Below are 27,339 nucleotides of genomic sequence, written 5' to 3' on the forward strand. Positions count from 1 at the left end.
TGAGTGAAATGCTCCTTCCCCCTGGGAGAAGTCAACACGTTATGAGGACGGAAAAAGGTGCAGAAAAAATCTGACCACTGTAGCGGCCAAAGGACAGTAAAAACTCCGACCAATCGTATCACGCGGATCGCTCTTCAGGAACCAATCAGAGGCCGTGCTCCGCTGTCTGAACAGCCCCGTCAGGACAAGGATAGAAAAACCAGGCACGACGTGCCTTGTGGGACCTTTTTCCGGTCCTAAGTAGGAGAAACAGTGTTTTCTTGACCATGTTGTTGTTACTGAAAAAAGTAAAAGTGCAAAAACATTTCTTTAGGGTTAGGCTTTGTTGTGGTGTGGGTTAGGGTTAGGGTAAGGGTCAGGGTTAGGGGCTAGACATGAATGGGAGTCAATGGACGGTCCCCACAAGGATAGAAATACAAGACTGAGCGTGTGTGTGTGTGTGTGTGTGTGTGTGTGTGTGTGTGTGTGTGTGTGTGTGTGTGTGTGTGTGTGTGTGTGTGTGTGTGTGTATTGGACAAGATATGGTTGACTTTGTAACCATACGGGAAAAGTAAACACACACACACACGGAGTCACACACTCCAGATGAGAGAAATCAATCAGTGGAGAAGATAGTCCGAGTCTGTCACTCTCTCCCGTGTGTGTGTGTGTGTGTGTGTGTGTGTGTGTGTGTGTGTGTCTCACTCTCTGCTGGCTGTGATAAGTGGGTTAAGCTCCTCTGGGTTAATTAGACTGTTTCAGATGTGACTAATTTGCTGGCTGCGGGCACCACAATATGCTAAATACCCTGTGAGTGTGTGTGTGTGTGTGTGTGTGTGTGTGTGTGTGTGTGTGTGTGTGTGTGTGTGTGTGTGTGTTCAGGGCAGGGCATCCTTCATAATAGACACTTTGACATGTGTATATAAGATAACATATTATTAAGCCGTTCATTGTGAGACGCGGTTTGTCTGTGGCCTCATCAATCTTATTTGTGTTCATTGTTGTCGTATCAATTTGTGTCGCAGTGTCGGTGCAGAGGAAACCTTCTGTCTCCTAATTTGTTCAGATGCATATTTTCTCCTTTAATTTGTTTATTAATTACGGTTTACTTGTAGAACACGGTCTGTTCTGGCCAAAAGCCCGAGACTGACTTGAGGAGTCAGTGAAGCGTTGAATAAATGATGAATATTCTGAAAACGACTGGCCTTTTACAAACGTGGCCGATGTTTGTTCAATTCACATCAAGAATTTGGTGGGAGTGTTAAACGATTGTGACTGAATATCTGTGATGTCAATAATACTACTACTACTACTACTACTAATAATAATAATAATAATAATAATAATAATAATAATATTTGAATTTCAACAAAGTTATTAGTCTTCATTGTTTAAATATTTCATGAACTTCAGTCTGTAAAACACCTCCTCCTCCTCCTCCTCCTCCTCCTCCTCCTCCTCCTCCTCTTCCTCCTCTTCATCCTTCTCGACTTTATTCTGGTTGAATGCCAGCAAAATAGTCTGAGGTTAACAGTCTTTTGAGCCGTGCATGCACTCCACCATGTGTCATTGTGAAGGCTCCGACACGCACACACACGCACACACACACACACACACACACACACACACACACACACACACACACACACGCTGTGCAGAGCGGAGGCGTGTGATCACACAGCAGTAGATTTGGTGTGACAGGGTCACTGCATCACTCAGGACATTAATATACACTTCCACCCAGACAGAGCCACTGGGAGCACACACACACACACACACACACACACACACACACACACACACACACACACACACACACACACACACAGGCCCTCTGTGCCTGCAGGTGTAAACAACATGTGACAGTTTTGTTGTGAACGTATCGCAGTTTTATTGCGTCTGATTGGTTTTGAAGCTTATTTAATTAGAGGAACTTGGGCGTAGTTTTCCCTCCATCTGCAGAGACGTCGTCCAGAGCCGGCGCTGTTGTTTTCCTCCCACGGACGCAGGGCTACAGAGGAATTTACAGTCTGAAAGACAAGCAGTTAAGGTGTCGATCCACGAGGGACGAGCTTCAATGTCAAACTGTTCCTCTCAGAGCAGCCGTTGGTTACACTCTGAATGTTTGGTCTTAGTTTTATTTGTGCTGATAGTAACAGGGTCTTTCTGATTTCCCACCTGTTGCCACTCAGCATAAATTAAGATGTTCTACTCGCTGGCCCAGGCTCGGTAACGGCTGCCATTAACAACAGACCGCAGCAGCGCGCTCGCTTCCTTTCTGCTGTTGTTTACCTTGAAAAACGTCCACATGGCTCATACTTCCTGTCTGGCACTGATTGGCTGCTTCATGAAGGTGGAGCCTTGATCAGCCGCACTGGATGGTGAAGTCCTCGTGTGGGCCTGATGTCCTGACCGTTAGCTCAGGAATGGATTTAAACACAGGCGATTGTGCTAATAGGTGCTGATATTATGATGGACTCAGTCAATCCAGTCCACGGCCTGTCGTCTAATCCGGCTGGAAAATCGACCCAATCTTTGGATTGATTGGAAAATTAATAATAATCCTGACAATAGTTGTAAAAACGCTAAATTTGACCACATTTCTTTGCTGGAGGGAGAAATGTGGGCGAGCTGATTCAGACCTGGAGTCTCATTTAAAAACGCGTCATAAATCATCTCCAGTGTTTGGACAGAAACTAACTTTTATGCATGAGACCTCAGCCGGCCTGGTGGTTTAATGCCCTCATGAAGCCAAGCTGCAGACGGCTGAATGCATTAGCATGAGCGAGCGGCCGGCTGACGGAGGGCTTTCTTCAGAAGGTGGAGCAGTTCATGGAGGAGGAGGAGGAGGAGGAGGAGGAGGAGGAGCGTCCGGGGCATGGTCGGACTCTCAACGGGTTTTTGATGTTCAAGCAGATTTTCACTGTTGTGATCAACGTGTGCAGTTTTAATCCGTTTGTCCGGAAAGTGACGCGTGTTTCTGTTCATCTGGTGTTTACAAACCAGTCACTACTCACCAAACACACTGCTGCAGTTTAAGTTCAGGAGGTTTTCATTTTATGCATATTGATTTGACGAACTGTGGTTTACTGTTTGAATGGAATATGCAGCTGTCGTTCTCATGAATAAAATGAATTTTATATGACTTTAACACTCATAAAAAATCTATTAAAATCAATGCAAATGGAGCTGATTGTCAAACTGCGTACACACACCATTCAGAGGTAAACCAGCGCCCTCTACTGGTGGATGAAGCAACAACTTTGTTCAGTGGAATTTATTTAAAAATAAAAAAAGAAACCAAAATAGTATAAAACAGAAAAGAAAACACAGTATTGTCTTTATATTTGTCTTGTTTTTAAGTCGCTTTGCAGAGAGATAAACTCTCCTAAACCTGATAGGACGAGTTATTGTGTGACTGTTAAAGCGAAATATTAAGACTGAATGTTTGTGTCTCCTTCCCTCTGCTGCTGCTGCTGCTGCTGCTGATGATGATGATGATGATGACGAATGCTTCATGAAGGTAAGAGAAAACTTGCTTCATTTCTCTGTTCTGTTCTTCACGGCTTCACCGGACTTCAAGAGAAACCTTGAGTTGCTCAGTGCAACGTTTTCACTTTGGTTTCTACGGTTCAATAATTTGGACGGATATTGGTACCATTAATGAAAGTTTCCAATCAGCTGATCAGCATGTGGAGAGTGAATCTGAATCGCAGAGCTTTAATGAAACAGGAACCAGCAATATTTTCATTTCAGCATTATTCCCAATCCGCGGTCTTCTGGAAGGAGCACGCTCCAGCCTTCCATTTCCCCGTAATCTACTTTTCATCCCCGGTGTTGTCGGCATGCAGCGGCAGAAAGATTGAAGTTGGTGGACAGTCTGGTACATTATGCAGCAGAAGTACTCGAAGCCCTTCAGAAGATTGTCAGGAAGGTATTGAGGGCTTTCAGGCAATCCTTTTCTTTTTACATGAGTTTAAAACGAGCTGTAGCTCAGGATGTTGCAGGAATGTATATGAGGCTCCGTACAGAGAGAGACGAGCACAGAGTCATCTTATTCAGAGGACGTATGGAATTCCTTTTAAAAATCATCAGTGGGGAATGAAGCAGACTGATAAGACTTGTTTCGTCTGAAATCTGCTGTGTTGAGTTTTCATTGAGCTGAAACGTGATTGGAGCTCGTTTTGCTGCCGTCTGTATTCGCAGGCTCAGCCTTCGTAGCGTTCCTGGGAGCCTTGCAGGAAAGAGAAGCTTGTCGGTGTCGCTGTTGAATAATAAGTTGTGTTGCTGGTGAGGTACTAACGGAGTTATCCGAGTGTAAGATGAAGTGAAGTGGCCCCAATATGAAACCCTGAGGGACGCCATAATGGCCGTGTTCACATGATGATTTATGGTCACTGACATAAACAAATTGTTGTCTTCCAAGCAGATAACTATAATTATAAACTGCAGTGTAGCAATTTATCAACTGTCAAGCTTAATTACTTGAACGTGCATATTTATTTATTTATTTATTTATTTATTTATTCGGTCTGCAGTTTGAATCATATTTTAATGTTGTCAGATTTTCATGAGGTCGATCCACTGATTTAGGCCTGATGCTTTAAATAAGGGATATTTTAAAGGATTCAGGCGTCTCATCAGGCACATTTCAGCCTCATGCAGCTGAGTTGAGGTTTTGCTCGGCACTCTCTGTACCCTGAGAAGATTTCATGTTATATTGGATTCAAAGATGTGATGCTTGAACAGGGACATTTATTTAGGTGAAATCTATTTTTTATTTCCATTATAGTGTGCTCAGTTAGCATCTGACCTCACCCAGTGCACGCATGACTACTCACTGATTTCAAACTTATTTTGTCAGCTTATTAACAATCAAATTGTGTTGCTGTGAAGTGTGTATTTTGAAGTGTTCTGGAAGTTAGTGGATCACATTCCTTGTACAGTATGTAAGCATCAGTTCATGTCTTCTTCCTCAAGTCGCCTGGACTTTGATGGGCTTTTAATTTCATCCTCCAGGATGTGCATGTTTGGAAGCTTTTTGCTCAAGGAGGTTTCGAACTTGTTGGAACTTCTTGTCTGTTTCTTTGCACTCCTGTTGTTTTATCATAAGGTTAGTAGTTCATTCTCAAGAGATGGCTGGAGTTGAAGAAATGAAACAAAATAATGTGGTCGTTTAGTCGTGGGAGGAGTCAGTGAAGTGACTGCAGAGCGATGCTGCGGCTGAATTGTAAATGAAAAGCGTGTGTGAACAGTTCCATCTCAGTCCTGGAGGCAGCAGGTGTCAGCCTCCAGATGTTCCTCACATGAGGACGTTTAATTCACACCTTCTGGAGCACCAGGTCATCCAGGTATTCAAAGAGACTGATGACTGGATGTCAGCCGCCCAGGAAAGGCAGAACTCATCTTTGTTTCCAGTAAGAGGAAGCAGGTACAGCTGAAACGACTAAGGGCCAAGAACAGAACCCTGAGGAACGCCACAGGAGGGGATCGTAGTGGAGAGGCAGTTTAAGACAGATACCAGTGTTTTTATTGAAACCTTTCACATCTAAATGTATTCCAGCACAGACCCGACGTGATGTGGAGCCAAACAGTGCGGCTTCCCTCGGACCTCCAGACCGCCTCTTTGGGCTGGTTGGTGTCATGTGGTCTCTCTGCTGGGGGTCCAGTCCCCGTCAGACCCTCCCCAGTATTCTGCAGCGCGTGACACTGTGAGCACTTCGCGCAGTGTGAATGTGTGAATGAATGGATGAATGATGGAAAGCATGCTGAGACCTCTTGAGTGGGGAAATGTGTAGAACAGGTTATTTCCATTTATCTGGAGAGGGCCCAGCAGCAATACATCCAGCAGGCTGGATCTGCCTCTCACATGGAAATCCCCCCTCAATCATGACATTAGGAAGCAGAGCTGCCCACTCAAATGCTTTAAAAATCCGTTTTCTCAAAGCAATACAATCAGCTCTTTCTCCCGGTGTAATTTGAGCCGACAGAATCGCTGATTCCTGACCTTTCCCGGAGCCTGAGCTGCTCCTGAGGTGGCTGCTCTAACATGTACCGGGTGTTTAGCATTTATAAGGACTCGCAGGCTGCTTCCACGTCTTGTTTTGTGTCCTGTGCCTAATTATAGCGTGTGGATGGGGTCCATGAGTGGAGCTTTTGGAGGGCCGGCGCTGGCGCTGGCTGCTGCACAGCGCCTCCTGTCACCACGCTCGGCTCGGCTCAGCAGCCTCTCCGTCAGGCCTGGACCGAGCACCGGCTCAGGCTGTCAGCATGCAGCCAAGGCTTCACTCTCTCCTCTCATCACACACCTCTGAGCGGCGGCTTCCTCGCTCATGAGTCATAAATACATCCCCCTTCCCAGAGAAGTGTGACTAAAAACAGAACACAGTCACCAAAACCTCCAGCTCTGTGGAGAGATACCTCAAACACTGGCGCTGAGCAGGTTTTATCTTTTATTTTTTTGAAGGAAGCTTCCCTTCACATGTGATGGAGCAGATTATCACTGCTGTGGTTGGTTTGAGGGGTCAGTAACACACAGCGGTTATAGAGGCAGTGAAATGCTGCTCGGACAGAAGTGTTGGTTAAATGAGAATTCAGGTGAAATGTTTGTGTGAACTCAGTGACGACTCTGTTCCTGGTTTCTGAGGTCAAAAATGGGGAATCCAAGACTTCATTCATTCCTCTGAAAGAAAACTGTGACGGCCACGTTCACATGAGAGTTTTAATTCCACTTTAATTCTGATTTAAAATTAATTCTGCTGTAAAAAGTTTAAATTACTTTGCAATCATGTGATGAAAACGATTATTCCAAATTAACTCATTCTCGAATGCAGTGTCTGGTTTGTTCTGGTTATAAAGTTGAATTAATGAGTCCTCCTCGTGTAAACTTTAATTTTTATTTAACTGAACTCCATCATTCTGATCGTTCTCTCGTCCAGTCATATTCAAGATGGCCGCCCAGAGCGAGCGTTGGACTCTAACAGAGACGATTTTTTTTTCATGCAAGCCTTAGAAGAAATGATTGTAATAAAAAAGAAAGCGGATGGACGAAAGAATAAAAATGTGGACCTTTTTAAAGCTGTAGCATCTACATTAATAGAGAAAGAAAGAACAGAACCAGGAAGTGCAAGTGGTTTCCTCTGGTAGATTTAAATCCATCACTTCCTCCTTCCTGTCCAATCAGAACCTTCACTTCCTCCAGACCTGAAGAAGAACGAGATGAAGGAGAATAAACCTGTTCTCCATGGAAACCTGAAATCACAATTACTACCATGTAAACAGGAAAGAGGACACTTAAACTCTGAGTTATTTATTTTCAAATAATCAATTTCAAATAATTAAAAAAATCATATATCACTGGCCCAAGTGCTTTCCGGAGTGGAGAGCAGACCTGGGAAAACCTGATGTTGCTTTTATTTTGAAGTGGAAAATTAAACTTTATACAACATACTGAAGTCTCAGAAAGCTGGTGAGGAAACACAGTTCAGCTCTGACGCCTGGTCTGGAGGAGGCAGGCGGCGTCCTCCAGGGCCGGACTCTCACATGGGCTCAGGCCAAAAGTCTTCTCAGGCCCGATGTGGCAAAACTGAATCCGAATGGATTCAATATGAAAACCCCTCAGTTCATCATCAGGTAGCAGGAGGAACTGAATAACACACACCACCCAGCCAAGAAGCCTTCAGACACACAGTATGTTCAACCAGACCAAGGAAAAAACACTGTCACTGCAGTGCGGTCCGACGTCTGACACCTCTGGAGATATGGGACCTTTAATACTGGAAAACATTGGTGATCTGAATAGGAATGAAAAATGAACTGAAAATTAGACCAAGATGCACACCTGCCTTTATTTTAACGGGTCTTTTATTTATTCTCTATTCCAAATATGGTTCTTTATAACGTTTTTTTGAAGTTTGATTTGAGCCTGGATGACAGAATAATGTCTGAAGCTATTTAAAGCACCGAGGATTTCAGAGAAAAGTGGCTGTGTGTGTGTGTGTGTGTGTGTGTGTGTGCGTGTGTGTGTGTGTGTGTGTGTAATGCCTCCTGATATGTGAGCGGACACAGAGCTGCAAACTGACCAGTGAAAGTCTCCCCACATCTCTAATGGAATAAAGACCGCTTAAATGACTCACCCGCCTTTGCGAGCACCACTGTGTGTGTGTGTGTGTGTGTGTGTGTGTGTGTGTGTGTGTGTGTGTGTGTGTGTGTGTGTGTGTGTGTGTGTGTGCGCACCTCAGCCATGTGTTAAACAAAATAGGAAGTGACAGATTCACTAAAGGATAATGTGACCAGTGCAGAGCCTGATATCATTGCAGGGATGGACACACACACACACACACACACACACACACACACACACACACACACACTCAGCGATGCAGGATGATGAACATATAAGATCCATTTACAAATCAGCCAGTGGCTGTATCAATGTGATCAATTAACAACCCTGTGATATCACTGTGTGTGTGTGTGTGTGTGTGTGTGTGTGTGTGTGTGTGTGTGTGTGTGTGTGTGTGTGTGTGATTTTATTGATCATCTTGAGGAGAGTGAGTCATACATTTTGTCTGTGAACATTGTAAACGATCCATTCTTGAATGTGATAACCGCTCTCGCTGTGAATCATTTTGATTTCTGATACAGTTCCTGAACACAGTGGCCACGGTTGCAGGATTATTTTTTTTTTAAATCTGTGATTTAAGGTAGAACTACGACTATAAAACTATAAAAGTCTTAATGAAGACACTTTACGTCAACATGCGTCTGTAATGACTCAAAGCCATCTGCCACTGCCTGTTTCACTAAAAGCCTGACTCTCCAGCCTGCAGATGAGACCGTCACAGTAATGCTACATAGAATCAGATGAATGAACTCAGGATTCCTCTTCTGTGCTCGTAAAAGTTATTGAAATAAGAACGATGCCCCTCTGAGTGTATGTTGGTTAACACGGCCGTACCGTGTTATCACCCCAAACCTGCGTGTTTTTCATACACTTGAACAGTTGCTGCGTTCTGGGCTGATTAAATGGATATTTATGGGATGGAGTGGGCGTGTCCAGCAGCAGTGGACGGAGTGGGCGTGTCCAGCAGCGGTGGACGGAATAGTGTTTAGCTTTAATCAGACTGAATCTGGTTCGGGAGACTTTCAGTAACTCGTCTGATATCCGAAAACTCATCGCCGTGTTTCAGCGCAGAATGAGTCCGAGCCTGGAGCGGCCTCAGGCCCTGCTAGCTGCTAGCTGCTAGCTGCTAGCTGCTAGCTCCTAGCCCAGCCTCTTTCCTTGTGTTGTCAGCGCGGTGGCTTTCTCACTTCCTGTTCCAACACAATCAATTTAATGATGACCTTTCAGAAATGACATTTTCCGTCCTCTCTGAATTCCTGCCGAACATGTTTTGCAAACAGCGAAATGGTCTGTGTTGGTGTGGGAGCGGAGAGAGCTCCCGTCTGACGCTTGGCTTCATGTTGCCAGCAGCTTTGTTTCCTGATGTGTGGCGTTACTGCCGTACCCAGAAACCCACAGCAACCAGGACACGGCTGCTTCTTCAGCGTGTCGCGACACTCGCTGGAAATAAAGAAAGCAAACATGCTGCAGTGTATTTATTGTAAATGTAAATCAGTAGCGGCTCAGCTTGTGGCCATGCAGTTGAAGGTGTTTCATTTCAGCTAGGCAGCCGTGGAGCTGATCCTGCCCCGGAGGTGCAGCTGGAAAACAGCATCCATCAGAAGGTTCTGATGTCTGGAGCACATATATGGACGGTGATCTGCAGCTGCCTGATTCGGTCTGAGCAGGGTGCAGGGCAGTGCAAGCGGTGTGAGGTGAGGGAGCTGCTGGGCGTCGGGCGTCTCTCCTGCTACGAGGGGAGTGACTCCGCTCAGCACTAAAGGAACCCAGATCTCAGATGTTTGGTGCGTGTTCTTGGCTAAAGAGCCGTTGGTACAAATCCTCCATCTGCGGAATTACGACAGAACAAGCTTCTAAATCAGATCTCTGCTGGCGGACTGTGGATGTTCTGCCGGTGTAAAATTGGCTCCTCCAGTGAAGACATGAATCGTCTGGAGGGACTGAGGAGCCACCGGAAACCTCCGCTTCACTTCCTCTTTGTCCTGATGCGACACACACACCTTAAACCCTGAGTCGAAGCTGTTTAGTCTGCATCTCCTCCTCCACCTGTGGTCATGACGTCCAATAGATTGAGTTCGTGTAGAGAAGACGCCGGAACGCCTTTCGGTGGGAGAGCAGTGGTGGACGAAGCTGCTGCTCCTCCACACTGACAGAACGCTCTGGAGGGGCTGCTGGCAGCTGGTCAGGACGCCTCTGGGTCTCGTCCTGTCCGGGGTTTTACGAGCCACGGCCAGCTGGGACAGCCTCCAAGGTCAGCCCAGAAAAGACGGTCTGTCCTCGCTCTGGGTCTGCGCAGGGACGCTGAGGCTAAAGGAGGAGGATGGAGGGAGTCCATCCGTTCTCAGATCCTCCTTGGTTGAAGGAGCAGTGAGGCGGAGGCAGTGAGAGGCCGGCGGTCCTGCTGTCCGTCTCTGGAGTGAGATGTGATGTCTTCACTGGGACCCAGGCAGCCATGATGCTGCAGGAGGACGTCCTCTGTTCTCTCTCTGAACCGTGGACCTGACCGGCCCGGACCCAGTTTACAGTTCTGGCCTGGTTCCTGCAGACTGTGTTGGAAAAGCAGAGTAAATGGGCAGTTTTGTGTCCGTGACCTTTGACCTGCTGCAGGGGGAGCAGACACACGTTCAGCCGGAGGTAGTCTTTCCCAGCCTGCTTTGAGGCGACTGACCGGACTGATCTGGAGCTGCACACCCCCTGTGGAACGGCGCCGCTGCTTCTCATCTCTACAATACGTGTTTCCTGCTCGTGCACCGAGCGCCGTCTGGCCCCACATTTGCTGTTTGGTAATTTGATTAAACACAATTTAATGGAGGAGCGACCCTCATTAAGACGAGGTCCCAGGATCAGGCAATAAAAGCCACTTTAGGGTCCTTATCTCCTCAGCGATATGAATCGCTCATGTTTAATATTCTGATGCTGATTTTCAATTAAACTGTTGCCCACCGGTTGACGTGCAGGATCCCAGCAGGGTGACCTGCAGCTCGGCGCTGTGAACCTCGTGTGGGGGGTGGGGGGGTGTCAGGTGCACGCTCGTCCCAGTAGATGATCCAGCTTTGGTTCTGCTCTAAAACTCTTGTTTTTCCCCTCACACACACGTTTCTCTGTGTGTGTGTGAGTGTGTGTGTGTGTGAGGCTGATTGCACCAGGACTGTGGACTTAATGACGGCTAATTAGAGCCGCCGGAGCCGGGCTTGGCGGTGGCCGTGGCCGGTGGCTCCTCTGATGACTGGCTGTAATGACGATAATGACATTTGCATTGTAAATGCGCCTCTTCACCCAACAACAGAAAATCACGAGGAAACTTCTGCAGTTAGGCTGATCTAACGGTGCGTCGCTGTCATTTACTCTCACGGAGAAAATCAGCTTTCAAATTGCTCAAATCAGGAGACCCGGTGTTGTAGTTTATAAAACAGCAAAGGCGGGAAGAATGGTAATAATAATCATGATGATATCTATCTTCATTATCTTAATAGCAACGATAATTTAGCCAAAACGTGAGCTTCTGAAGACAGTGTGAGCTCAGCGTTGTCGTCAGATCCCTCGTGTGCCTCAGAGAGTGAGGAAATGAGCTTGACGGCGTTCAGACTTGACTTTATTAAACAGCTGCAGCATTAAACATCAGCAGGCCGTTAGTGTGTTTTCCCAGCTGAGAGCGCCGTGCACTTTTCCACACGAGGGCATTACCCTCCAAAACCTCCAGAATTCATTACATCGTGATTTAAAACAGTCAACCAAGAAGCCCCAACTGAAGACTCCATCTTCTTCTAACAACGTGTGCTTAGCAGCTGGAATGTCTCCCCCTGGAGTTGCAGCGCCGCTGCAGGTGTGTGCTCATTATGTTTTACGAGCGTTTGGACCGTTCTGCCTTCTCAAATCCAATTCCGTCAGTGTATTATAATCTGGGCTGTTTTCATCTCCATCTCCTCCTTTGCAAGTGGAGCCCATCTAATAACTGTGCTAGCCTGGTAATTCCGCTAATGCGATGCTAATTGTATTCTCCGTTGCATCACCCAGAGTCAATATTGTGGGCCTCTAATGCTCGCCGAGTTACTTAATAAGAGAGCGTCTGAACGGCCGGACGGACGTCTCCGAGCCGAACGCAGGCCCTCGGCAGATGTCGGCGGTTCCCGGTGAATGGCTGAATGGCAGCACGCACCCCGGTCTGACGGAGGGGTTTCAGGCTGTCACGGTGTCTCTCCAGACAGCCGGGATTCTCTCACAGCTTGATTCTCTGAGCTTGTTTGAGCCTGAAAAAGCCGCGATCGGCAGCCGGCGCCGGAGTTTTCCATACAGACGCAGCCGTGCCGGCACTCCGGTACAACTCAGGTCAATGGATTCAAATCGATGTGTTTATTTGAGGACATTCTCAAGCTGCCAGGCACAGAACTGAAACCAAGTGTGACTTACCTTGCTGAGGGCTGCTAACCCGCTCCGCCGCCGCAGCATATTAAACCCGGCACAAAGATCTGTCTGAATATTGAATTCTCTTTCTTTTCAGCTTATTTTGGAAGCTTTACTGAGATCTCTGTATTACACATTCCGCTGATGGCCTGCGAGCTGCTCCAGACGAACGCTTCTCTAACTCCACACAATCAGCCGGCGTTTAACAGGCGCACACTCACTTTTCTGTATTCAATCGGTGCTTTTTCAGGGCTGTTCGCCTTCTCATTGACAAACTGCTCAGCGCCTCCTCACAAAGTTTTCGGCACATCTCAGAGTCAGGACGCAGACACCGGGATGTCACTACAGCGAGGCACTCTGTCAGCGGCGTCACCTCCGAGGAGGAGCCGTAATGAGAGAATAATATGTGAACGCTACGAGTCCTTTGTATTTTATTAAAGCACATGTCTTCATAACCAAATGTATGCTGAGCTGCCCAGCATGAGCCTGGAGCTGGCTGCAGATTCCTGCAGACGGCCTCACTTCTTCATCTGGACCTCTTCGCTCTTCTCGGTGAATAAAATGACAGTTCCTCGCGTGGAGTTTGCACCTTCTCTCCATGCATGCGTCAGGTTTTATCTGAGGTTTTCTCTCACGGTCTAGCAGCATGTCAGAGGTTCAGAGACAGTTTGTCCTCCCTGTGAGGTGGTCTGCTGATGAGGGAGGATCCTCCTGTTTTTCGGTTACTTTTTGATGACCCCCCCTGAATGTTGGGTCCAGACTGACCCTGTTCTCAGAGAACCTCACTGACACGATTCCTGTTGATAGAGAGAGAATAATGATGGCGTCTCTTTGCTCCAGGGCCGACGGGGTCTATATATGTACTACTCGACAGTGGATGCTGTCCATAAATGCTGGGATTTGAAACGTGCGGTGCGACGCCAAGTTCTGTCTGTTCAGCACTGGGTTAAAGCCTGCAGGTCTGGAGGAACAACTGTGGACATGTACGTCTACATACATGTGCCCGACATCTCCTCCGGCCGATAAAACCATCTTTACCCTCATGGTGCTTAAAGAGTCTCACAGTGTAGTACATCCACCAGGCCTTTAGAGGGAGCTGTAACTCTGGTACAGAAATACACCACAAACAGAGAAGAAGACAACACTGGAAACAGACATGGCCTTATTATCCAAGCAGCATCAGGGGCATCAGCTGATCAGCACATCCTGGTCTGGTCTGAGAGACCGGTCCAGCGTTGATGTGGAGCCCTGCTCATGTCGATCACATGATTCAGGGTTCAAATCGCTGAGTTTCAGCTAAAACTGGGATTTGGCGCCCAAAACAAATTATCTGTATGCCTAACCAGTGTGTTTGTTATGATTTTGGGAAACAATTCAGTGTGCTTTGCACAGAGATCAGGATTTCGGGTTGATAGCTGTGTTTTGGTTATTCATCATCAGACTCTCCCCTGCTCTGTCCTACTCTGTCCTGCTCTGTCCTGCTCTGTCCTACTCTGTCCTGCTCTGTCCTACTCTGTCCTGCTCTGTCCTGCTCTGTCCTGCTCTGTCCTACTCTGTCCTGCTCTGTACTGCTCTGTCCTGCTCTGTCCTGCTCTGTCCTACTCTGTACTCCTCTGTACTCCTCTGTACTCCTCTGTACTGCTCTGTACTGCTCTGTACTGCTCTGTCCTACTCTGTCCTGCTCTGTCCTACTCTGTCCTGCTCTGTCCTGCTCTGTCCTGCTCTGTCCTACTCTGTCCTCCTCTGTACTGCTCTGTCCTGCTCTGTCCTGCTCTGTCCTACTCTGTACTCCTCTGTACTCCTCTGTACTCCTCTGTACTGCTCTGTACTGCTCTGTACTGCTCTGTCCTACTCTGTCCTGCTCTGTCCTACTCTGTACTGCTCTGTACTGCTCTGTACTGCTCTGTCCTACTCTGTCCTGCTCTGTCCTACTCGGTCCTGCTCTGTACTGCTCTGTACTGCTCTGTCCTACTCTGTCCTGCTCTGTCCTACTCTGTACTGCTCTGTACTGCTCTGTACTGCTCTGTCCTGCTCTGTACTGCTCTGTACTCCTCTGTACTGCTCTGTACTCCTCTGTACTGCTCTGTACTGCTCTGTACTGCTCTGTACTGCTCTGTCCTGCTCTGTACTGCTCTGTACTCCTCTGTACTGCTCTGTACTGCTCTGTACTCCTCTGTACTCCTCTGTACTGCTCTGTACTGCTCTGTCCTGCTCTGTCCTGCTCTGTACTGCTCTGTACTCCTCTGTACTGCTCTGTACTGCTCTGTCCTGCTCTGTACTGCTCTGTACTGCTCTGTACTGCTCTGTACTCCTCTGTACTGCTCTGTACTGCTCTGTCCTGCTCTGTACTGCTCTGTACTCCTCTGTACTGCTCTGTACTGCTCTGCACTGCTCGGTACTGCTCTGTACTCCTCTGTCCTGCTCTGTACTGCTCTGTCCTGCTCTGTACTGCTCTGTCCTGCTCTGTACTGCTCTGTACTGCTTGGTACTGCTCGGTACTGCTCTGTACTCCTCTGTACTGCTCTGTACTGCTCGGTGTTATATAATGAACCGGTTGTCAAAAGCAGGATTGTTTTCCAACATCAGCATTAACACACTGCGCCTGGCTTCTGCTTCCAGAACACTCCGCTCACATTTCCCCAGCCTTTCTGAAGCTCCGCATCCCAAATTATATGGTTTGTTTCCAGGTCTGTGTGTGTGTGTGTGTGTGTGTGTGTGTGTGTGTGTCTGTGTGTCCCTGCGTGCATTATTTACAGTCTTGGCTGCAGTTCTCGGGAACCCTGCTACTTTCCGTGGGTGTTGTGCGTGCACGTGCACGTGCACAGCGGGCCGGCTCTGTTCGTCGCAGCCGTTGCGTAACGCCGGCGGTCCCGTGTGTCTGCGGCGCTGTGGCGGCGTGCCGCTAACACTGCTAGCTTTCTGCCGGGCTCCGTGCACCGTGTGATCATCTGAGGCGGAGACGTGCACGCTCCGGGCAGATGAAGCTGAAGTTACTCAGAGAGAGTTGCAGATCTTTACTTTTCCACTCCAGCAGTCTGAACACACACACATTCACCCCCAGATCTGCTGTTAGTTCCAAATAAAAAACTCTTTCAGCTCATCTAAACTCGTCTCTCCAGCTTCCTGGCTCTGAGCGCCGGAACCTGGATCTCACTGATCATGTTCGGCTTTTCCAAATTAATTTTCAGTTTGGAAAATATGTGAGATTTCCCTTCACCCACCACTAGAGGGCGTATGTACCAATGCAGGAACAAACACAACAGTTTGAGGATCAATAGCTTAATGGCTTAACTGCTTCCTCCCATTGAGTATTTATAAAATACAAACATATGGCTCTAATGAACTTCTTCAGATTACCGTCAACATCACAAGAAGAAGCAGAGACGGCTCTCCAGCCCACAAACTATAAAAACTCAGTATTCATTTCACATAATTAAAACAAATACATGGGAGAAACGAAACAAAGACCCGTCAAACATTCCTTCATGTGGCCCCTGCATCAGCAGACTCTCTTTCATTCGGGTGTGTTTGCATCAAGAGTGTGATTTCACTCTTCTTCAAAATGCAGAAAATGAGACGATTCCACCAAACAGCGAATGACTGAAGTCAGTCTGTCCTTCCAGAGAGCTGAATCGTTTCACGTCGTGCTGAAAACACAGGTGCCGTCCCTAAAACCTTGCAGATGAATTCCCAGCAGCCCCCAGCGCTCCCTCTGCTGAATAATTGATCACGAGCCTTCGTGAGAAATGTTCCTGTTTATTGCGGCTTTCCTTCACTTCTCGGGGAGACGGAAACGTGTCTCTGAGATCTTTTCATTCACAGTGAGGGACGGGGAGCGAGTGTGTTTTCATACACAGTGAGGGACGGGGAGCGAGTGTGCTTTCATACACAGTGAGGGACGGGGAGCGAGTGTGTGCTCCGAGCGCTCGGCCTGTCAGGACGGGTCCGAGGTGAGTCCAGGAAGCTAATTGGCTGGACGTGTGTGAGGCTCTGTGGGAGGGAGGCCTGAACTCCTGCTGCAGCTCTGGGCGGCAGAGAACTGTACAGGACGACACACACACACACACACACGCACGCACACACACACATCATGCTCCAGTGAAGGAATATCCCTGTTTGCGCGTGGAGCTGCTGCAGTGGAGAGAGAAGCCAGTTTTAGTAGATTATGGAAATGAGCGCACGGAGATGAAGTGGCGGTGTTTGTCTGTGTGCGCACGTGTGCACGTCGCTGTCGCAGACAAGCTGTGGTGTGTAGACAGAGCGGCTCCCGATGAACTCCATGGTTACGCAGCAGCGAGTCGACCGTGTGCAGGAATGCCCGCGCTCTGTGCGCACGTGTTTATTTTAGCCAGAAAGACCACGTGCACGCGCAGAGAAACATTTGCATTTTTATTACGTCTGCGTTGTTTGCTCTGTTTCCATCCTGCATATATTTGTACGTTGTTTTCCAAATTGGTTGATTTGCATGCTTTATGTTGAAATCAGTTGATTGTTTGATATTTCGGAGGCGCCGCTTCCCGGCGCGCGACCTTAACTGTTTGGAATATCAGCACCTTAGAGGGAAAAAACAATGAAAATAGGAGGTCAGGGTGAGGTAGGATATAATTTGTGTGTGAGGGTGGGTATGCATATGTATATATAGGTGTGTGTGTGTGTGTGTGTGTGTGTGTGTGTGTGTGTGTGTGTGTGTGTGTGTGTGTGTGTGTGTGTGCGTGTGTAGCAAAGGATTATGGATAATAGAGAAAAATGCAAATCATGCAATTACAAGCCCCAAAGCCAAGTATTAGAATTAATGCCTGCAGCAGATGTGATGGAAATGAAGTAAATTTCTGATGTGGAATTAGCATACTGTACTGGAGGACAACCCCCACCACACACACACACACACACACACACACACACACACACACACACACACACACACACACACACACACACAGAGGGGCTGTTATCCCTTTATCACCTTCATCTCATTTTACAGTCGTATGTACATGTATTGAACGTCGTTACTGTCTTTATGCGCCTGTATAAATGAGAGGAGGACGGAGCGGCGTGTTGGTGGGACATCGCCCGGAGACTTTACCCTGGAGGGGCGGAGCCTCACGTGTTGGCCCTGACGGTGGAAACAGAGGCAACCCGCCCAAACAGTCGAAATCTACAAACCCAGATCAGAAATACACTCATCAGAAGCTCCGTTTATCTCCAGCATCTTAATCCTCTCATTAAACTGCAGATATGGACGCAAGCTCTCAGCTTTGTACGTCACAAATAAATTACCGCCGTATTCTGACTCTCATGAACACAGAAATCCGTTCATCCTTTCACCCGCTGGTCCAGCTTCAGGGCGGCGAGGCGCCGGAGTCGATCGAACCGAGTCAGGCTGGAGGCCGGGCCGCCTGGGCCGGCGCCGCTTCATCTCACACACACACACACACACACACACACACACACACACACACACACACCCCCCAAGGAACAGATTCAAACCCACAACCTCCGTGAGCGGAACAAAGTGCCAAAAAGCAGGAGTTTCAGAAGCATCCGTCCTCGCAGGCGGTGGCTGCTGGGTGAGCGCTCCTCCACCCGCCCCACTGCCTGGCTGCAGGCTGAGGGTGGAGCTCTCCCTTCAGCTCATCCACCACATCACAACCACGTTTCGCTGCTTCCTGGGTGGAGGTCAGCTGTCCTGCTACATAACCATCACCAGGACCAGGACCAGGACCAGAACTGGAACCAGAACCAGGACCAGTTTTCTCGTTCCCTTCATTTCCCTGAGAACTTGACTGAAATCCACCAGACAGGAGAACCTGAGGAGAAACCAGACGAGCACGGCGCTGCGTGTGGTCAGTCCATCTGGCTCGTCTGAAATTCCAGCGCTCTACGTTACGCAACACACACTGCAAAAGTGAGACCGACGCTCCGCAAATTAGGAATTTATAAAAGTCTGTCGTTTTCAAGCAGGGAAAAAAACTCTGAAAAATGGAGACCCAGTAGTGATCCCTGGGGGACACCGCGGATAAAAGGTATTGAAGATGTGCTAAAAAGGGATCCTTTATTAATCTTTTAAAACTTCCTGTTGAAAGGCGGTTCTTCCTCTGCGCTGTGTGGTCCGCCGGCTCGTCTGGAGCGCCGGGTTCCTCAGATGACGGTAGAACCAGAGACCCTCTAACGTGACTTTACATCCTATAATCAGCAGCAGGAAGAGGTTTTGGGTTTCTGAGCAGAGAAATCGAGCTGGCCAGATGTTGAGATGTTCGCTCCTGTGTGTATTTACCCAGAGAGGCGTCAGGATGTCGGATTTACCACGTGTAAATGATGATCTAATGTAAAACGGTCACGCTGACCCTCCTCCTCCGTCGCTCGCTGTTTCATTACAGCATCCAGCACGCCCTGTGATTGTTCTGAAAGTCTTGTTTTGGTGAAGTGGAGCTGCGCTGTGGCGTCCTGCGGCCCGGGGAGCCTGAAATGGAGCGCCGGCGCTTTGTTCCTCCGCTCTGCTACACATGCATAAGCGGCGGCGGCGGCATGTCGTATGGAGATGTGGTCAGTGTTCTCTGCCGTATTCTAATGCAGAGCGGTAACTTTGTGAATGCAAAACAGCTGTTTCTATGCAAATATGCAGCGGGGATGAATTCCTCCACAACAGCTTGATGTATGGTCTCACAATGTGCCCCATATACCAAAACCTGATATATTTTTCATTACTTTTCTGTAGCGAGTTGTATTGAAGATGTTCAACCTGCAGTGCGCCTCTACAATATCTGCTCCGTGTTTTTTCATCTGTGAAGCATCTAATATGATGAATATGTAAAATATACAGATATACCGACAGCTGCGTTCCCGGGGAGGAGCTCGTTCGGAGCGCTCCCCTTAATTCCCACGTTTTCCTGCAACATTTATTAGATTGCACCATCTTCCAGGAATTCATGTCCGAATATCTGCAGCAATTTCTTCTGCTCGGCTCCTGCGCTCATCATGTTTGAATTTATCTATTTTTACTCTGCTGCTCGCTCGCTGTCACCCACACACACACACACACACACACACACACACACACACACACACACACACACACACACACACACACACACAGAGCTGGGTTTTGGATCAGTTTGAAGCGTTGGCCACGATACTTTTGAGCAAAGCCAGTGGAAGCTCATCTTCATGTTGCCTTGGAAACGTTGTAGGAAGAAAACGTTTGATACGTCCTTGGGGGACCTGTAATGTGTGTGTGTGTGTGTGTGTGTGTGTGTGTGTGTGTGCGTGTGTGTGGATTAACATGTATCTGTGTGTTATATTTTCCTATACGTGTTTTAGGTTCTTCCAGCAGGTTCCCTCTGCTCCTGCTCTGCGTTTCTGTGTTTCTGGACTCGTGTTGCACTCTGGGAATTACTTTGTCAAAACTCAGCTGCTGGTCTGCATAACATGAGAACATCTTCCATACTGACTGTCAGTCACTGTTCCATAACACCACCAACACACACACACACACACACACACACACACACACACAGTGGTTTTAAATCCGTCAGCTGACCTGCAGCTCAGAGCGGTGAGACCGTCTGAAACACAGATGACAACCTGTCAGACTGTTCTTCAGCTAAAAGCTCAGAAGACTTTAAAAACTATCACTAAACAACCAGAAACGCTGCTCCTGCTCTTTGCTGCTCTCTGATAACACTTTATTCTGGGGGCTGAAAAATCAGGATGAAAGCTTTCAAATCGAACCAAATCCAAGTGGAGTGAAAATCCAAGTTTAGATGAGTTGCTTCTTCTGTCATCAGTTCTCGTCAAAATTATTCTAGACTAAAAACTCCAGTCGTAATAATATAATCCACTCTAATCATGTCAGAGTGTTTTCTCTTTTGATCCCTTCTGTTCTCCATCTTTTACCATTTTAAACCAGTTCATGATCATCTTTAGTCATTTTACCTGTTTTACCTGCCTTGCTGTCTCTTTTCAGCAGCGAGCTGAAGTCAGTCTGGAAGATAATCTGGTGTGCAAACAGAGACTAAAATGTTTTTTTCCATATGGTTTTATGGCTTGCAGACCCCTGATCCACCTGGCAAACACTGCAGACTAATTAAACCAAGTGATCTTCAGTGGCTCGTGTTCTTGTAATTGATGGAAAATGGCGGAATGTGACGGGCCGGGGCTGTGCACGGTCGGCTGAGCACGCAGCGTTAACCTTCGCTTTCCAGCTGCAGCTCATTGCAGATGTATTTCTCATACTGCACCGCTAACAAAACACTGCCAGTCAATATTTTAGTTTGTTAACATTGCCCTGAAGTCTGGGCTGTCAATCACGGCGGCAGCTCGACGCCCACTCCGCCGCCCGGAGGTGAGGGAGCATCTCTGAAGGCTCCACTACGCTTCTCATCAGCATCACCAGCATAATAACAGCAGGTCTGAAAACCTGACTGCAGTGCAGCGCCGCGCAGCCTGTGTGTGTGTTTGGGCTTGAATGACGCGCTGCACACACTCATTCATCCTCACACAGAGTGACGGTGTGAAGCCCCAGTAGGATCTGTGTGACTGGTGAATGAATTAACTGGTAGATTAAATAGTTGGAGGGTGAAAACCCTCAAATAACCCTGGCAACAACAACACCCTGGGCTTTAACCGCCTGTGTGTGTGTGTGTGTGTGTGTGTGTGTGTGTGTGTGTGTGTGCGTGGGCAGGCTCATCTGCATGGCGGCTGGTGTCAGTCAGCCAAGGTCGCGTCACAGTTTATGGCGAGGCTCTCTGTCAGAAATCAAATTTTAAGCGGGTGAGATGAACCTTGAAAACCTGCCCACACAGTTCGGACGGAGCGAGGAGAGGAACACACGAGTCCCGAGGACTCGGAGCGAGACACGCCGACCGCCGGCCCTCGCCGCCGCACGGGGCAGGAGCGCTGCAGTTCCGGCGCCGGGTCCACGACCGCGAGCGTCTCCACAGGTCGACCGAGCGCTTCCAGGAGCCGAGACGTCCCGGACACGAGCTCTTAAAGCTCCCAGGAAGCCGTGTGGACGCTTCTGTCTGTCTGTCTGTCTTTTACGGTTACATAAACATTCCTCGAAAGTGATGCTGGCTGATAAAATACTTGTGAAACGTTACAAGAACATATTGTGGCGCTATAAAAAATGAGAAGAAAAACTTTGTGGTTTTACGAGGTGATTTTACAGGTTTATTCACAGTTTGGTGTGTGAGACTCAAACACCTCCCTGCAACAGCCAACAGATGGGCCCATATTACCACGCCATCATGGCTGCTTTCACAGCCGCTCGCTCGCGCTCGCTCGCTGGCTGCATGTGCCAGTGTAATGGCTTTCAGTTACAACTAAGTGCAAACATTGATCCTGACAACAGAACAACATCTGTGGACTTGTTAAGCAAATGAACAAGTGTTAAACCCCAGAAGAGCGGCGCTGTGACAGCGACGGCGGCGCGGCGCTTCACACGTGCGCCCAGCACAAGTCCAGACAAACAAACTTCGTTTTCCATGTTTACACGATCAGTCATAAAATTATGACCACTAATTAACGGCTGACGGCGGTACCCGCCACCGGGAGGCAGGGGAACGCTTTGTCCTCCAGGTGGGGGTTTGAGAACAACCACAGCTGAAAGCGCCGTCCACAAGTCAGCACGGAAAACTCCAAGACACACATAGAAACGTGAAAAAGCAGCAGGCAGAGTGGGAGCATTTGCATGGTCGTAAAAAAGATTTGTATTTTTGAAAAGAAGTAAGTTCCTTTGGAAAAATCCTCTTCACAGACGTGAAGATGTGAAGTTCCGTCTGATTGGACAGAGACGGATCAACTGGGATGTGTTCTAATTTACCGCACCGTGTTAATTAAAGTTCACATTTAACGCCGTGAGTTTGTTGAAGCGTGCAGTCGTCTCGCCGTCCAGCCGCCTCGGTTAGCAAACATTCAATTACAGATGCAAAATATTTACGGCGGAGTGTCGAGCCGACAGGAGCGCTGAAGCTTTGTGTGGTGGAACGCCGCCGCTCCACTTCCACAGCATCTGGATTATAAGTTGCATTTGTTAGACTGTTAGTTGGACTTGGTGTGCATGTGTGTGTGTGTGTGCGTGCGTGCATGTGTGTGTCCTGCAGCTGTCTGACGTGCAGGTGATGCTGGGTGTGATTGTTCTGGGAGGTGGATGTGGAGGCAGATGGGCGGACGCCACTGACCTGCCTCTGCTGGTCTGGTCGTCCCGTCCTCGCCGATCCGCTGTGGGCCGGTGGCGCTGGAGAGGAAGTATCCAGCGTTCCACTCAGAGAGAGTCTGGCGCCACATGAGAGAGGTGGAGGCCACGGACCAGCTACCGAAATAATTATCATCATCAAGAGAGAGCGGGGATGAAGCTCAAATTGAGTGGCTTCATTTGCTGAGGGAAGTAAAGTGGAGCTCTCTTTGTTGCCTGATTTGGCGGGAATAGCTGTTTGGTTTTTGCCAATTTGCAAGTATTTTTGATTAAAACAAGTCATGTGAATGTGGAAATCAGAAAAAAATAAAAAACAAGGCAGAGGCTTTTCACCCAAATTCGCTTCACCGTGTGATCGACTCAGCAGCCATGATAATCAGCCTGACCGGCGCGAGGCCTTTCTGTTCTAACCTGCATCCTGCTCATATCCGAGCAGCTGCTTCAGACTTCCTCCAATCAGGACGTTCATTTGGCTTTTTAGCAGCTTAACACATTTTCACTGAAGGCTTTTCCAGGATTTAACAGCATCATTCGACTCTCTGATGTTCCGTAAACGGTGAAATGGTTGAAACCTCGGCCTGAATCCGTGCACGAGGACGCCGTGCACGTCTCCATGTAATGTTGGTGTGCAGCGAGGAGCTGTATCTGTGTTCCTCCCTGCAGGCAGCAGCAGATAAGGAGAGCGGTGATAATGCCCGGCTGCAGCGTGGCACAGCCGTCAGCGCTCCGAGGCTCCGGGGCTCCGGGGCTCCGAGGCCGGCCAGCTGCACCGCCTCCCTGCAGCCCGAGCACATTTTATGCCAACCCTCCTGATATTAGTCACGGAAAACCCTCCTTCTTCGGGAGATGTGCCTGCACTGAGGATCTCAACACGCAAACCAAATGTAGAATGTTGTCATGAAACAAAGAAATCATCGGACGCAGAGCAGTGTGATGTTTGGCTGATGTGGTTTCCAGCATGTTGCAGCCGGTCTGTGAGTCCGCTGGTCTCTGTGCTGACGGGCGCTCCTCGGCTGGCCCGCCGTGACTTTTATTTGAGGACTTGTGGGAGGACCTCCTCCCGTCCGTCCGGTGTTCCACATCAGACGTCTCCTTCATCCAGGATGTCAGCAGCTCTGCCGGAGCCGCTGCTGCTCAGAAACGGGATTTATTCACACACAGCCTCCCGGTCGGCGTGAGCTCTGAGGTCCAGTGGAGAGAAGCCGTCCATGCAGAGAGGAGACGGGGACGTCCACGCTCCACTCTGTCCAATTAGAGCCGGGCGGACGGAGCTGCAGAACAGACGAGCGGGGAAAACATTTTGGAGAATTCTGCTTTCATTCACAGTGGCACCTCCTCTTCCTCCTCCCTCCTCTGCTCATTCCGCTTACACACACAGACACACACACACACACACACACACACACTTCCACGCTAACACACACACACTCGCACACAAAGCCATCCATAATTGATGCTAGCTGTAGGCAGGCGCTGGCGGGCTGGACTTTATAGCGCAGCTGGATGTGCATGGAGGAAGGCAGAGGCGAGATGGTGGAGCAGGTACTTCTGAGAATACGCATTTCTACCTCCATCTCCTCTCTCTCTTTCTTTCTTCCTCATTGTTGCTTCAGCTCTCTCTCTCTCTCTCCCTCTCTCTCTTTCTGCACACTGCTGCGATGGCAGAAAGCTGCATGCTGCATGCTCCCTTTGTGGGTTGTGTGCGAGCGTGCCTGCCTGGGTGTGTGTGCGTGTGTGTGTGTGTGTGTGTGTGCAGGTCTGCAGAATCTGGGTGTGTGTGGGTGTCAGCATGCTTCTCTCTCTCTCTCCGTCCACCTCCTCCTTTCATCTTCATGTGCGGTGAGCGCCGGGAGGAATGGGGTTTATGAGAGCGAGCGCTGCAGCCGACTGAATGACACGGAGAAGGAAGCTCCGGCGGGTTTAGAGTCAGGCAGGGAGGAGGCAGACCCACTGGACTGTCACCCCCCTCTGTGGACTGACAGCGTCCCTGGAAGTCCAGCTGAAGTTTCTGTGGTCTGTCCTGCGCTGGAGCGTCCAGAGAGACGTTGTCCCGCTGACCGGCTGTGCAGAGCGAGGTGTCGCTCGCCGTCATGCGGCCGTTCCTTCAGAAAGTCTGGCAGCCGCAGAGCCTTCTCTGACTGTCCGTGCCCGTTAGCGTTAGCGTTAGCTGCTGCTGGCGGGCCAAAGGTTACTATTCAACCATGCTCCTGTTTGCAGGAGAAGCGGCCTCAGTGCTCAGCTGTCCTCTGTCCTCTCAGACTAACGTCCTTCACGTCAGGCAATTTAACGGCTCTCATGGGACGGCTGCTGATAAAGATCTTTCTTAATTTCTCAGAATAAAGAGTTTTTTTTCTCACCTCAGATGAAAGTCCCTCTTAAATTTTGCACGTTGCTGAATTTGCTCTCAGACCCACAGCATTATGACAGATGCATGTTTCTGAGGGATGACCAGAGCAGAGTTAAACAGAGGCAAATGAAATGTCGTTTCGGGTTTGTCTTCTCTGCGTAAAGAGCTTAAATAAACCATCTCAGGTATAAAAACTTCAAACCGGTTGCTGGAGAATAAATATTCAGCCTTTTTTTTACCACTGGAGTCAAACATAAATCATGGAAATGATTATTCTGTTAGAAGAAATCACCTGCTGAAATAAACTAAATCCTCATTTCTTCATCGGTTCCAACAGCCTTCAGAGATCACAGCACATTTCTCAAGCTTTTAAAGTTGACCTGCGTGTCTCGTCTTCACTTAAGGATGGCATAGCGCCCTCCAGCTGAATATTTGCTTTCACGCTGCAGACTCGCAGTAAAGCCTTGTTGTGTCTGTTTGTATGGAAAGTGGGAATAACTGGAGCAGCAGGCCAGATACTCTGAACTCGAATCAAGCTCCTCAACGCGTCTGTGAATGCATTCCCGACGGGAACGAGGTCCCGTCGCCTCCTGGAGCAGATGTGTTGTCTTGTCTGCAGAGGTGTGGACTCCATGTTCTCTCAGAGCAGCAGGACGTCGGAGGAACCGCCGCTGACTGGCACCCCTTCAGCCACTGTTGGGCAAGAGCGATGAAAATAAAGCACAAGTTGTACCCAAATATAATGCGAGCGTGCGTGATCTGGTAAAACGTTCCACCAGGCTGTGGCCTGGCGCCGAAGGCCCAGCGCACGGAAAACATACCGTGAAGTCTGTCAGGGGAATCCAGCTAATGGGAGATTCTATGTTAGAGGAGAGATGTAATCAGAGGAGGAGGGAGTGAGCTAAATGTCAAACCAGAGTACTATTCTGGAGTAAAACAATGCTCCGGTGAAGCGTGCTGGGCCACATTTCTATCTGGAGAAGGAGGAATTCCTGCCTGCCCGCCTCTCTGCGCTCATACAGAATTTTAATTGTATTCCTTCAGTTTCCTGCGACTGTGTGTGTTGAGCGTGCGGTTGTGTGAGTGCAGGACTCTGCCACGTAAAGCATATTTCAGCCTTTTAAATGTGGTTCTCATTACACAGCAGAGCATTCAGCCAAGACTCACTGTCTGCATCCCTCTCTCTCCTTCACTCTGCTGCTTTTTCCTACATATGGCTGCACGCCCCCCCCCCCCCCCCCCCCTCCCCCCCTCCCCCTTCCCCCTCCCTCTTCTGTAATGGCTGAGAGACAAATGTCCCACTGGAGTAACTTCCCTCACACACACACACACACACACACGGGGTTTTGGCAGCGTCGGCTGCAGCAGTGTGTGTGCAGCCCGGCTGCAGCGGTCGGTGTTTCCTCGTCAGGACTGACCATGTTTGGTGTTGAAGCCTCCGCAGTTCTGCTGTGAATCTGGGATTGCAGAGAAACGCTGCATCGACTTGCCCCATTGCCCACACGGCAGTGTGTGGTCGGCCTGCATTTTTGTTCTGTGTGCTGCGTTCAGGGACCACAGGAACTTTTACGTTTGAGTATCTTTCAGTCTGTTTTGGGGCGCTTCGAGTCCTCACTGGGTGTTTTCGGTCCACTCTCCCTCGTGGTGCGTTCACTGTCTCTGAGTCTGACCTGCTGAAGGTTGGTTCTGTAGAAAAGGAATCCAAACTTCATATCTATGGAGGACTTTGGAGGAAAATGGCAAAATTTGGAATATCATGCATGATGCACCAGATGCCACGAAACCTTTGGAGGGGATTAAAATCTGTTAAAACTTGCACAGTGATTTATATTTGCATTATTTCTGTTTTTCATTGTATTTTTCAAAGGAAGCCAAGCAGCTTTCGGCAGAGAAGCTGTAGTTACCGTGTTGAGACACATTTCCTCGACTGGACGCTCACAGATTTTATTATGAGATCATTTTGAGTTGTAACACCTTTTTTAATTTGCCACTTTCAGATTTGCCTGCTGTAATAATCCAATATGTTTGATAACTTCCTCCACTAACACATCCGACCCTCATCTGAACATATTTAAAGTAAATCTCAGAGTAATTCTTATTGATCGTCCACAAAATGCATATGAGTCAAAGTGTGATCACTTTGGGTGTGTGTGACGTTTAACACTTTATACAGTGTTCCTTCCCATTCCAAAATTCAGTTTCCTAACGTTGGCCGATGAAGCGAACCAGTGCTGGACCAAAGGTCTTTACTTTTAATAATCTAAATTTTACATTAATGTTTTATTTTTGTTTTTT

The 27,339-nt window shown here is 48.5% G+C and overlaps 1 protein-coding gene across 9 annotated transcripts in view; it reads left to right on the forward strand.

Moving 5' to 3' along the window:
• Positions 1–27,339, forward strand: part of LOC115387603 (RNA binding protein fox-1 homolog 1-like) — a 248,013-nt gene that overhangs the window by 164,565 nt on the left and 56,109 nt on the right. Inside the window, exon 1 of one of the 9 annotated variants that reach the window (XM_030090383.1) lies at positions 23,995–24,239. The exons of 7 other annotated variants lie outside the window; for them this stretch is intronic. In XM_030090383.1, coding sequence (XP_029946243.1) covers positions 24,201–24,239 — 39 coding nt within the window. In that variant the 5' untranslated portion in view covers positions 23,995–24,200. Of the gene's footprint in view, positions 1–23,994; positions 24,240–27,339 lie in introns of those variants that run through there. One more of the 9 variants, XM_030090387.1, reaches the window with a different exon arrangement.

The sequence above is a fragment of the Salarias fasciatus genome, chromosome 4, assembly GCF_902148845.1.
Source record: "Salarias fasciatus chromosome 4, fSalaFa1.1, whole genome shotgun sequence".
NCBI lineage: Eukaryota > Metazoa > Chordata > Actinopteri > Blenniiformes > Blenniidae > Salarias > Salarias fasciatus.